Raw genomic sequence first — 13,613 nt, 5'->3', positions numbered from 1 at the left:
TTTGAGCAGAAGGCCACCAGGGCGGTAACATCTGTCCTGTCAGACATAAGTGTACCTTTTCTCAGGTTCACTGTTCCAGAAGGTAGATCGGCCTTCCCGAGGGTGAACCCACGGGAAGTAGCTGGCCTGGATGAAGTCACTAGACGCGTCCTTGGGAATTGTGAGGACCAACGAGCAAGAATGTTCATGAACATCTTTAATCTCTCCCTATTCCGTTCTGAGATAGCAACCACCTGTTTCACGAAGACTGCTATCATTGCAGTGCCGAAGAAAAGCAAGATCTCGTGCCTTAATGACTACCATCCCGTGGCATTGACATCCATTATTATGAAGTGCTTTGAGAGGCTAGAGGTGCATTAAATTTTGCCTGCCAAGCAGCCTTGATCCACTACAGTTTGCCTACTACCTCAACAGGTCCACGGGCGATGTCATTTCCCTGGCTCTACACTCACCCCAGGAACGTGAATAAGAAGGACACCTATGTCAGACTTCAATTTATAGACTATTCTGCTTTCAATATCATTATCCCAACCAGGCTGCTCTCCTAACTCGTGGAAATGGAGTTGCCACTCCCCTCTGCAACTAAATCCTCGACTTCATGACCAACAGATTGCAATCAATGAGGTTAGATGACCAATCATCCTCTACGATAATCCTCAATACTGGTGCCCCTTCCATACTACTTATATACTAATGAATGTGCTGCCAAATACTAATCAAACTCAATTTACAAATTCACTGCCAACACCGCCATAATGGGCGAAATATCAAATAATGATGATACTGAGATAGACAAAAACATTGGAGTAATTCAGTGGGTCAGGCAGCATCTCCGGAGAATAGAAAATATTACATTTCCATTCAAGACCCTTCAGAATGAGAGTCTGAGAAATCAATATTGCTTTCTTTACCTTCAAATAGCCTTTGCATGCCCTCTCTCTCTTTGTCCCTCCCCCACACTAGTCATTGTATTAGTTTCACTGTTGTCCTGCTTAGTTTCGCTGTTTGTATTACTCGTTATCACCTTCTCCACAGCCAACAATGGACCATTGTGGGCTCCAACTTTTCTTGATCACCATTGCTGGCTTTGATTAGTCCTTTTGCATACCTTTCATTCATTTGTACTTTGATCCTTTTCATATCTCTCGTTTCCCACTCCCCTGACTCTCAGTCCGACGAGGGGTCTCGACCTGAATGGTCATTTATTCCTTTTCTCAGGAGTTGCTGCCTGACCCGTTGAGTTACTCCAGCCTTTTATGTTTATCTTTGGTGTAAACAAGCATCTGCAGTTACTTCCTACACAATGATGTGACTAGGTACAGGAAAGAGATTGAGAACCTTGTAATCTGATGACAAGACACCAACCTCTCCCTCAATGTCAGCAAGACAAAGACGATGGTGATTAACTTCTGGAAGCAGCAGTAAACATACCCCAGTATGCATTGAGGATGGTGAAGTAGAGATGGTTGAAAGCTTCAAGTTCTTAGGAATAATTATCACCAGCAAATTGCCAGCCTCATCGAAGCAATGGTCAAGAAAGCACACCAATGCTTTTACTTCGTTAGAAGGCTTAAGAAGTTTGGTATGTCCCCAACAGCCGTCACCAGATTCTACAGACGCACTGTAGAAAGCATTTTATCGGGATGCATCACAGCATGGTTAGGGAACAGCTCCATTCAAGTCTGCAAGAAATCGCCAAGAGTTGTGGACATAGCCCAGAACATCACGCAAACCAACCTCCCTGCCATTGACTCCATCCACACTTCACACTGCAGCAGCATAATCAAGGGCCCGTCTCGTCATGGATACTTCCCTTTCTCCCCTCGCCCAGCAAGCAAGAGGTACAGAAGTTTGAAAACGCATACATCCATATTCAGGGAAAATGTTTTACTAGTTGTTATCAGACAACGGAACCGTCTTCTCACCAGCTAGACTGTGTACTGACCTCCCTTCTAACTCATTGGACCTTCAAAATATCTATAATCGGACTTTATCTTGCACTAAACACCATACCCATTATACTGTATCTGCACACTGTAGACAGCTTTTTGCAATTGTGTATAGCCTTCTTTGACTGGATAACAGGCAAACAAAAGATTTTTGCTGTAGCTCGGTACATGTGACAATAATAAACTCAACTTTTCAGTTTGCATCGGACCTAGCCATTTCTGATTGAAGGTCATTAATTTCCAACTAACAGTTTCTTTCTCTGCATAGTCTGCCTCATCTAACACACTACTTTGTGTTCTGTTTTTTTTTGTATGGAGACATCGTGGTTTCTTGCTGAATTGTATTGGACAAATTAATTCCCATCCCTCATACCTGCCATTCCCTCAAGCTTGTAGTTAAGGTATTTCAATTGATGCAAAATTAATGGTGTGATGGAAGTGGCATCCTGAGTCTTAAAATATGTACTGCTATAAGTGCATTATTTTCATTGTGTCGATATTAAAAAATATATTTTTGTTCAAAGACAGGAATTCCTTATTGAACTTTTTTTTTCCTAGATACTCCTTGATTGTTCAAAACATCTTCCTGCCCGTTTGTTTCCAAAAAGATCAGCCAGAGCTCTTTCACTGATCATTAATAATGCTGCAATTGGGTCCTCTTTGGTGAAAAGAGGAACTATCTCTTGGGATGCTCTTCCTGAGGATGTCGTTGAGATGGAGGAATGTGATTCAGAGACAATTGATTTAAAGCCAGAGGAAGAGGAGGAGGAAGAAGATGAAGAAGGGGAGGAGGAGGAGGAGGAGGAAAATATCGTCATTGGGAAAAAAAATTATGAGGTAATTACATCACTTTTTCCATCTTGCGGAAAATAATTTTGTGCTGTACGCATTCTTAAATAAGTTGAAGATAACTTTTTACCTCGAACCCAGCACAGCTACATGACATTATAATCTCCACATGGCAGATGTTGAAATTATATTAATTACATTACTAGCCATTTTGATATACTGTAGCGGCACCTAATGGTTAGGCCACTCCTGCTATGCAAATCCTCGGCAATCCTGGGAAGGAGTCATGAGATATATGGATGTGCCCTAGTATATGTCCTGACCTTCCCTCTCTCTCTCTCTCTCTCTTGCTCTTCCGCTTCCTCTCACTTCATGAGAGTGTCTTGCCACCTCAGCAGGAGCTAAACCGAGCTCACGAGGCAACCGCCTCTCAACAGCTACGACTATTATGTTAGAGTGCCAAACGTCCATGTATTTCCAACCTACTATGCCTGAATAAAGAATCCATTTATTCACCACGTTTGCACCTCTACAGTACTACAAATAACTTACTGAATTTAACCCTCGCTATAAATGGCTGCAATTAATCAGTTAAATGTAAATGAACGTGGTATTCTTCGTCATCCACACATTGTTGTTCACTATGTACGCTGAGGCAGAAGTCCCACTAAGTGGGTTGATTTGTTACTTTTTCAGACTATTTGTTAATAGAAGTTCTGTTTGCCCTAAAGGGTGTGTGCAATGGCCAAGCTGCACCAAGAGTTCTATTTGTTGGTTCGTTGCTTTAAACTTCGGTAAAAACGGGTCTGGGGCATTAATTAGTAAAAGGCCAGATTCTTTTTCTGAATGTGAATATCTGCTGCCTGATCCTTCTCATGCAGGGCTTAATAGAGGTCAGCCCTGCACAGGAGTGGTCCTTTTAGAGTCCGGGATTTGATGTGGGGAGACATCAGTATTTTTTGGTGGTGGTTACTTTCTGGGGACGGGGAATACGGGAGGCAGGGGGGGGGGAAATAAAGAGGGTGTAAGCATATCTAGAGAAAGGTAAAGAATTGGCACTGAATGGAATATTTGAATGCAGGTGATAACCCTCTGTAGATATTGAGAATTGGGGTGACTGGGGAGGATGCAGATTAAAATGTCCTGAAGATCAAGCTATCAAGGGTCATTCTGGGGAGGTTTTTTTAAAACAGTTGGATCTTGGATGACGATATTTATATTCGTTTGCAACCCTTTTGGGGAGAAAAATTATCATCTTAGTCCTGCAGTTCTTTCCTACACATCACCAGAAACATTCTGTTGCGCTCTGCACAGAAGCTTTGCAATTTGTAGTTGTAAAAATTACTGCAAATTGTAACATTATTGCAACTCCTGGATTTTTTGCATGGTGTTTTTGAATTATCCTCTATATATTTCAGTCAGATAATGAAAATGATTCGGATTATTTGAATTTAAATATACTGTGTTTTAAATATGTAGAAATTGCTCGTTTATATACAAGATCTGAAAAACAAGATTATTGAGGAAAAGAAAGAAAAGGTGATCTTGGAAAAGAAAATTCGTGAAGAAGTTTGCCAAGAAATGGAAAAGTTCATGTCTCGGTTTGAAAATGATTTAAGGTATACTCGTGGGTAATTTTAATTAAATTAGCTGTGTTTAGAGTTCTGAAAATACTATTTTGAAGCATACCAATTGTTCGTCATTACAATAAGCGAGTTCGGTATTCCGACTGCACATGCCCAGGTCATAGGTCACTAGGTATAAAACAGTCTTGGCAACGGTGGTGCTGCATTGTGTGCAGGCTTGCTTTCGTCCGAGTTGGGGTCGGCTCTCTGTCGCTGCGGTTGCTGTTGGGCCGTCCCTGTACCCTCCCCCGTGTCCCGATCCTATCCGGATGTGTCTGGGGTGGCCCTGGACTGGCAGGGCGGCCCTGGACTTGCAGCTGCTGGCTCCAGCTCGGCTGAGCCTATCCAGCCGGGTTTGCAGACAGCCCTACACCTCCACCCCCCCTCCCTCCCCTCAGACCGACACCGAGATCCTGCTGAAGATGGGCAGCCGCTGGGCGGGAGGCCGACTCGGAGCCGCTGCTGCTGGAGTCGTCCTGGTCGGAGAGGGAGTCTGCGGACAGGCTCCTGCCGGCCATGGGCAGGCCGGGGGACCGCTGGTGCTGTTGGTGCCAGCAGCAGCAATCTCCTCCCCCTCCCTTGCCCAGCCCCAAGCCCAGAGCCCGAGCCATCTCCAACTCCAGGTCGAAGCTACATTTACACTGATGACCTTGGAATAGCAGCCCAGAGCACTCACATGGATGAGGTAGAAGTGACCCTCTCATCATCCTTAGTCAACTTCACAAACTACTACAAGGACAACTAACTGAAGGCAAACCCAAGTTGGCCTGTTCCACCTTCGTAATCGCGAAGCTGGGAGAACGCTGTCCTTAACATGGAATGGTATCCCTTTGAGACACTGTGACCACCCTGTCTACCTTGGGGTCACTCTGGACCGAAACCTCTCCTTCAAGCAACACATCGATGGGGTGAAGGGCAAAGTGAGGATAAGGAACAGCCTCCTGCGCAAGCTGGCAAACTCGTCGTGGGGTACCAATGCATCCACATTGCGGTCAACTGCTCTGGTGCTGTGCTGCTCTGCTGCAGAGTATGCTTGTCCTGTTTGGGAGAGATCATCTCATGCGAAGAAAGTTGTTGCCGCCCTTAATAACAGCTGCAGATGCATCACTGGCTGCCTAAAACAAACGGATGTGGAGAGATTGCATGCCTATCTCCATCGCTCCATAGATGCTGCTGCACCCGCTGAGTTTCTCATAGAAACATAGAAAATAGGTGCAGGAGTAGGCCATTCGGCCCTTTGAGCCTGCACTGCCATTCGATATGATCATGGCTGATCATCCAACTCAGTATCCCATCCCTGCCTTCTCTCCATACACCCTGATCCCTTTAGCCACAAGGGCCACATCTAACTCCCTCTTAAATATAGCCAGTGAACTGGCCTCGGCTGCCTTCTGTGGCAGAGAATTCCAGAGATTCGCCACTCTCTGTGTAAAAAATGATTTTCTCATCTCGGTCCTAAAAGACTTCCCTCTTATCCTTAAACTGTGACCCCTAGTTCTGGACTTCCCCAACATCGGGAATAATCTTCCTGCATCTAGCCTGTCCAACCCCTTAAGAATTTTGTAAGTTTCTATAAAAACCCCCCTCAATCTTCTAAATTCTAGCGAGTACAAGCCGAGTCTATCCAGTCTTTCTTCATATGAAAGTCCTCCCATCCCAGGAATCAGTCTGGTGAACCTTCTCTGTACTCCCTCCATGGCAAGAATGCCTTTCCTCGGATTAGGAGACCAAAACTTTACGCAATACTCCAGGTGTGGTCTCACCAAGACCCTGTACAACTGCAGTAGAACCTCCCTGCTCCTATACTCAAATCCTTTTGCTATGTATGCTAACATACCATTCGCTTTCTTCACTGCCTGCTGCACCTGCATTCCTACTTTCAATGACTGGTGTAGCATGACACCCAGGTCTCGTTGCATCTCCCCTCTTCCTAATCGGCCACCATTCAGATAATAGCCTACTTTCCTGTTTTTGCCACCAAAGTGGATAACCTCACATTTATCCACATTATACTGCATCAGCCATGCATTTGCCCACTCACCCAACCTATCCAAGTCACCTTGCAGCCTCCTAGCATCCTCCTCACAGCTAACACTGCCCCCCAGCTTTGTGTCATCCGCAAACTTGGAGATGTTGCATTCAATTCCCTCATCCAGATTATTAATATATATTGTAAATAGCTGGGGTCCCGGCACTGAGCCTTGCGGTACCCCACTAGTCACTGCCTGCCATTCTGAAAAGGACCCATTTACTCCTACTCTTTGCTTCCTGTCTGCCAGCCAGTTCTCTATCCAAATCAATACTGAACCCCCAATACCGTGTGCTTTAAGTTTGTAAACTAATCTCTTATGTGGGACCTTGTCGAAAGCCTTCTGAAAGTCCAGATATAACACATCCACTGGTTCTCCCTTATCCACTCTACTAGTTACATCCTCGAAAAATTCTATAACATTTGTCAGACATGATTTAGCTTTCATAAATCCATGCTGACTTTGTCCAATGAATTCACCACTTTCCAAATGTGCTGCTATCCCATCTTTAATAACTGACTCCACCACTGATGTTAGACTAACTGGTCTGTAATTCCCCATTTTCTCTCTCCCTCCCTTTTTAAAAAGGGGGGTTACATTAGCTACCCTCCAGTCCTCAGGAACTACTCCAGAATCTAAAGAGTTTTGAAAAATTATCACTAGTGCATCCACTATTTCTGTGGCTACTTCCTTAAGTACTCTGGGATGCAACTTATCTGGCCCTAAGGATTTATCGGCCTTTAATCCACTCAATTTGCCTAACACCACTTCAAGACTAACCTGGTTTTCACTCAGTTCCTCCATCTCATTTCACCCCCCCGATCACCTGCTATTTCCGGCAGATTATTTATGTCTTCCTTAGTGAAGACAGAACCAAAGTAGTTATTCAATTGGTCTGCCATGTCCTTGTTCCCCATGATCAATTGGCCTGTTTCCGACTGCAATGGACCTATATTTGTTTTAACTAATCTTTTCCTCTTGACATATCTATAAAAACTTTTGCAGTCAGTTTTTATGTTCCCTGCCAGTTTTCTTTCATAATATATTTTCCCTTTCCTAATTAAGCCTTTTGTCCTCCTCTGCTGGACTCTGAATTTCTCCCAGTCCTCTGGTCGGCTGCTTTTTCTGGCTAATTTGTACGCTTCATCTTTTGTTTTGATATTATCCCTATTTTCCCTTGTTATCCACAGATGCACTATCTTCCCTGATTTATTCTTTTGCCAAACTGGGATGAACAATTGTAGTTCATCCATGTAGTTTTTAAATGCCTTCCATTGCATATCCACCGTCAACCCTTTAAGAATCATTTGCCAGTCTATCTTGGCCAATTCACGTCTCAAACCCTCAAAGTCACCTTTCTTTAAGTTCAGGACCCTTGTTTCTGAATTAACAATGTCACTCTCCATCTTAATGAAGAACTCAACGTTATTATGGTCACTCTTGCCCAAGGGGCCACGCACAACAAGACTGCTAACTAACCCTTCCTCATTACTCAATACCCAGTCTAGAATAGCCTGCTCTGTCGTTGATTCCTCTACATGTTGGTTTATAAAACTATCCCACATACATTCCAAGAAATCATCTTCCTCAGCACCTCTGCCAATTTGATTTACCCAATCTATATGTAGATTGAAGTCACCCATTATAATTGTTTTACCTTTGTTGCACGCATTTCTAATTTCCTGTTTGATGCCATCCCCAACTCCACTACTACTGTTAGGTGGCCTGTACACAACTCCCACTAGCGTTTTCTGCCCCTTAGTGTTTCGCAGCTCTACCCATATCGATTCCACATCCTCCAAGCTAATGTCCTTCCTTTCTATTGCGTTAATCTCCTCTCTAACCTGCAACGCTACCCCGCCTCCTTTTCCTTTCTGTCTATCCCTCTTGAATATTGAATATCCCTGGATGTTCAGCTCCCAGCCTTGGTCACCCTGGAGCCATGTCTCCGTGATCCCAACTATATCATATTCACTAATAACTATCTGCACATTCAACTCATCCACCTTATTACAAATGCTCCTTGCATTAAGATACAAAGCCTTCAGGCTTGTTTTTACAACACTCTTACCCTTTATACAAATATGTTGAAAAGTGGCCCTTTTTGATTTTTGCCATGGATTTGTCTGCCTGCCACTTTTACTTTTCACCTTGCTACCTATTGCTTCTACCCTCATTTTACACCCTTCTGCCTCTCTGCTCTTGCACTCATCCCCCTGCCACATTAGTTTAAATCCTCCCCGACAGCACTAGCAAACACTCCCCCAAGGATATTGGTTCCATTCCAGCCCAGGTGCAGACCGTCCTGTTTGTACTGGTCCCACCTCCCCCAGAACTGGTTCCAATGCCCTAGAAATTTGAATCCCTCCCCCTTGCACCATTTTTCAAGCCAAATATTCATCTGCAATATCCTCCTATTTCTACTCTGACTGGCCCGTGGCACTGGTAGTAATCCAGAGATTATTACCTTTGAGGTTCTACTTTTAAATTTATCTCCTAGCTCCCTAAATTCACCTTGTAGGACCTCATCCTTTTTTTTACCTATATCGTTGGTGCCAATGTGCACCACGACAACTGGCTATTCGCCCTCCCCCTCCAAAATGTTCTGCAGCCGTTCAGTGACATCCCTGACCCTTGCACCAGGGAGGCAACATACCATCCTGGAGTCTCGTTTGCGGCCGCAGAAACGCCTATCTATTCCCCTTACAATTGAATCCCCTATTACTATTGCCCTTCCACTCTTTTTTCTTTTCTCCTGTGCCGCAGAGACACCCATGGTGCCATGAAATTGGCTGCTGCTGCCTTCCCTTGATGAGCCATCTCCCCCAACAGTATCCAAAATGGTATACCTGTTTAGGAGGGAGATGACCGCAGGGGACTCCTGCACTACCTGCCTACTGCTATGCTGGCTATTGGCCACCCGTTCCCTTTCTGTCCTCTTACCTTTTACCTGCGGTGTGACCAACTCACTGTGCGTGCTATTCATGACTTTCTCAGCATTGTGGATGCTCCACTATGAATCCATCCGCAGCTCCAATCGTTCAATGCGGTCTGCCAGGAGCTGCATCTGGACACACTTCCTGCAAACGTAGTCACCAGGAACACCGACCATATCCCTGATCTCCTACATGTTGCAGGCTGAGCAAACCACGGGGCCAATCTCCACTGACATAGCTTACTCCCAAATTAAATCAACTCCCTCACACTATAAAAATCTTTATCCTTTAAACTGTACCTTTACTAATAAATACTGTACCCTTAACTCACAGAACCCTCAACTCACAGAACCCTCAACTCACAGAACCCTCAACTCACAGAACCCTCAACTCACAGAACCCTCAACTCACAGAACCCTCAACTCACAGAACCCTCAACTCACTGCACTCAGAACCCTCAACTCACTGAACCCTCAACTCACTGAACCCTCAACTCACTGAACCCTCAACTCACTGAACCCTCAACTCACAGAACCCTGAACCCTCAACTCACTGAACCCTCAACTCACTGAACCCTCAACTCACTGAACCCTCAACTCACTGAACCCTCAACTCACTGAACCCTCAACTCACTGAACCCTCAACTCACTGAACCCTCAACTCACTGAACCCTCAACTCACTGAACCCTCAACTCACTGAACCCTCAACTCACTGAACCCTCAACTCACTGAACCCTCAACTCACAGAACCCTCAACTCACTGAACCCTCAACTCACTGAACCCTCAACTCACAGAACCCTCAACTCACAGAACCCTCAACTCACTGAACCCTCAACTCACTGAACCCTCAACTCACTGAACCCTCAACTCACTGAACCCTCAACTCACTCACTGAACCCTCAACTCGCTGAACCCTCAACTCGCTGAACCCTCAACTCGCTGAACCCTCAACTCGCTGAACCCTCAACTCGCTGAACCCTCAACTCGCTGAACCCTCAACTCGCTGAACCCTCAACTCACTGAACCCTCAACTCACTGAACCCTCAACTCACTGAACCCTCAACTCACTGAACCCTCAACTCACTGAACCCTCAACTCACTGAACCCTCAACTCGCTGAACCCTCAACTCACTGAACCCTCAACTCACTGAACCCTCAACTCGCTGAACCCTCAACCTGAAAGCAGAAATGCAAACCTGGGGTTGCACCCAATCAGTTGCTTTCTCTGGTCCACTTCCACCAATCAGAGGCTTCCACCAGACCCCTTCTCTGGAAGTGATGGAACGCTGCAGATTGGGTAACTCCTCCTCTCACCAACGGCTCCCCGGGCCTCTGTGAAAGCAAGCCCCGCGCTCGATTTTTAACTCACCGCCCAGGTAACTCCTCTCACCACGGCTCTCCAGCATTTTTGTGTACAACTAGGTCACAAGTGTGACTGGACGTCCCTCAATAGGCTTTGTACAGGGATGGGCCGATGTAAGACCAATATGAGCAAATGGGGCTATGCAGATGCAGAATGTGAATGTGGAACATCTGTACAATCCATGCCACTCCTACTAAGATGCCCACTTCTTGGTGACCAATGTTGCCTGTAAGATCTAGCGGTGGCAATCGAGAACTGTTGACTGTGCAAGAGCCTGGCCGAACATTTGAAACATAGATGATGGACACGAAAGAAGAATCTGGCTAGCTGCCACGCCTTGTTCTGCTTCTGCACTCTTCCAGCTTTCTTTTCCCTCTTCAATCACCTAATTCTCGAGCTGAAATGTCGCCTATCTATGTTCTCCAGAACTGCTGTCTAACATGCTGAGTTACTCCAGTATTTTGTGTCTATCTTTAATCTTAATGGAATTGTCTACAGATGGATATTGTCCTGTTGTGCATTTCCACCACTTTTGTAGATATATTGTAATTTCTTTTTTTTGTTCATTATGGATTGTCACATTTTCTTTCCAGTGAACATGCAAAGGAAGATAGCAGATGGTCAGAAGATAGAATTGAAAAACGCAATGATTTATTTCAAACTTTAGTCAAGACGTATGCTGCTATTGATCAAATTGATGATTCTGTTCCTGAAGAATGTTCCAACTCAGAAATTGGTCAGGTGGGTATGTTTAAGTTCTTAATTGAGATTTTCATCTGTACTTTTGATAAACAACCTTTTAAAATATTAATTTGAGTCATTTTTTGAATAAAAATCTGACCCTGAATGGTATATCAGTCTTTGAACAGTTATGCAGTTTCTTTGTGCAATTCCTCTGCAAGTTTTATTCTAAGCACTGAACAGTAGGGCTGGACTGTGTGGTTCCCTAAGCCAGCTCCAAAGATCTTTCTCTGGCTGACCGTGGATCAGGACCTCAACCCCATTTTCCTACGTATTCCCAAAAGTCTCAACACTTGTACAGTAAGAAAATCTGTCTCTCTTGACCTTGAAGACATTCAATTATTCAGCCTCCATAGCTCACAAATAGAGACCCAAGAATTTCTCATCATCTTAGATGGGTAAATATTATTCTGAAACAATATCTGTTGCACCTACATGGGAGAAATGTTCTCTTGGTGCCTAATCAGTCAAATCCCTTAACCTAGTGTTTAAATCACTTTCCTTCAAAACTGAGTAGGCTGTTTTACTTGCCAAACCTGTATCGATACTTGTATTACCTTTAATGCCATGGATTCACAAAACATCTTGATAATTAACCTGGTGAATTTTTTTTGAAGTATCTCCATGACATGTATGATTCCTTTTGCATAGGAAACCTCTCAACTGAGCATTTTTCCATTAACATAAACTTACTGTTTAGTTTTTTCTCTCTCATTTACAATGCTAGTTGTGCAAGACTTCAATTTCATCAAAACATGAAAGTCTGGTTAATACTAATGTTATGGGATACATCAAGTCCTTGGAGCCAGATGTTGCTGAAATCAAGAAGCACGCAGAAATAATCCGTCAACATCTAGCATCTGCTCCAGATCCTGAAGAAACTATTGCCCAACTGGAAGCTAATTTGGCGTGTGCCATTGAGGAGCTTAACCAAACCAAAGAAATACTGAATAAGAATAACACTGCTGGTAAGTCTCAGTAGAAGTGGTGTGCTATAATTAAACATAATATTGTTTATGAATTATATTTAATTTTGCACTATTGATTATATTTAGGGTAAATGTAGTGAAAAGTATATGAAAACTGAGTAGCATAAAGGTTGTAGCACAGGAATGGTCATTGTTGTAATTGTGTCCAGGCCAAAGTGTCTGTTGTTTACTTGGTACAGAGATAAAAGATCTCTGAGCATCTGATGAGGAATTCAGAAAAGGAGGGGAAAGATTCAATTGGTCTACCCATTTTGGGAGTAACAGAATTGGGGTGATAGAAAGGAGGTTGTGCTAGGGAAAAGGTTTCTAAGTTAAAAACTATTCTTTTGTAGGATTTAACAATGCATATTTGTAACGTCAAAGCCAATTTTGATGACGTTATAAAAATCTTCCATGTTCTATACCACTAACATGATACCGATGGGCATTAAGTTAAAACAATGCCAGCAACCAAAAAATACATATTTACAAGATGGTGTGAACCACCAACAGCAACAGAATTTTATTTTGCTTCAATCAATAAACTGATACAACCTGATGCTATACTGTGCAACATTTTGTGACAGATCGGGTCAGGATTAAATATAGCAGTTAAAAGAAGCAGCACAAATCAGTTTTGTAACTAAAGGGAGACACAATGTTGGAATAACTCAGCGGGGCAGGCAGCATCACTGGAGAGAAGGAATGGGTGATGTTTCGGGTCGAGACCCTGCCCCGTCCTCGTTCTCCGACTAATTTCATTCTCCTCCTGTTTAAAGTTTACTGATTATTTGCCTTGTCACATTTCTCTCAGCTTACAATGATCCATTCCACATTTTCCTGAATCTTTGACCCGTTTGATCTCTTGTTTTCACACATTGCCCTTCCAAATCTGCCTTCCTCTCCCGTGACTCTCAGTCTGAAGAAGGGTTTCGACCCAAATCGTCCTCCATTCCTTCTTTCCAGAGATGCTGCCTGGCCCGCTGAGTTACTCCAGCATTTTAAAGCTGCTTAAATCTTTTTGCAGTGCCATGATGGATTTGCATGTAATTTTGATGAACTTGCCTAAACACCCCAAAACCTAGATAAGAAACAATATGATTTTTTTCTGAGCAGTTTTCAATCCTGGCCAATGCATTATCCTGAATGCCAACTGCTTTAATTTTTCATGCTAAAGCCTCGCGTGGAACTTTGTCAAAAGCTTTCTGAAA

At 43.8% G+C, this 13,613-nt stretch overlaps 1 protein-coding gene across 5 annotated transcripts in view; it reads left to right on the top strand.

The window, feature by feature from the left end:
- The window catches only part of LOC129703887 (kinesin-like protein KIF20B), a 75,760-nt gene that overhangs the window by 30,782 nt on the left and 31,365 nt on the right, over positions 1-13,613 (top strand). For all 5 annotated transcript variants that reach the window (XM_055646570.1, XM_055646569.1, XM_055646566.1 and 2 more), the window contains 4 exons: positions 2,508-2,786; positions 4,218-4,357; positions 11,287-11,434; positions 12,162-12,402. In XM_055646570.1, the coding sequence (XP_055502545.1) occupies positions 2,508-2,786; positions 4,218-4,357; positions 11,287-11,434; positions 12,162-12,402 (808 nt within the window). The remainder of the gene's footprint in view (positions 1-2,507; positions 2,787-4,217; positions 4,358-11,286; positions 11,435-12,161; positions 12,403-13,613) is intronic.

Source organism: Leucoraja erinacea, chromosome 15 (genome assembly GCF_028641065.1).
Source record: "Leucoraja erinacea ecotype New England chromosome 15, Leri_hhj_1, whole genome shotgun sequence".
Classification (NCBI taxonomy): domain Eukaryota; kingdom Metazoa; phylum Chordata; class Chondrichthyes; order Rajiformes; family Rajidae; genus Leucoraja; species Leucoraja erinaceus.
The sequence above is the reverse complement of the archived record's forward strand: the minus strand, read 5'-3'. Positions and strand labels throughout refer to the sequence as shown.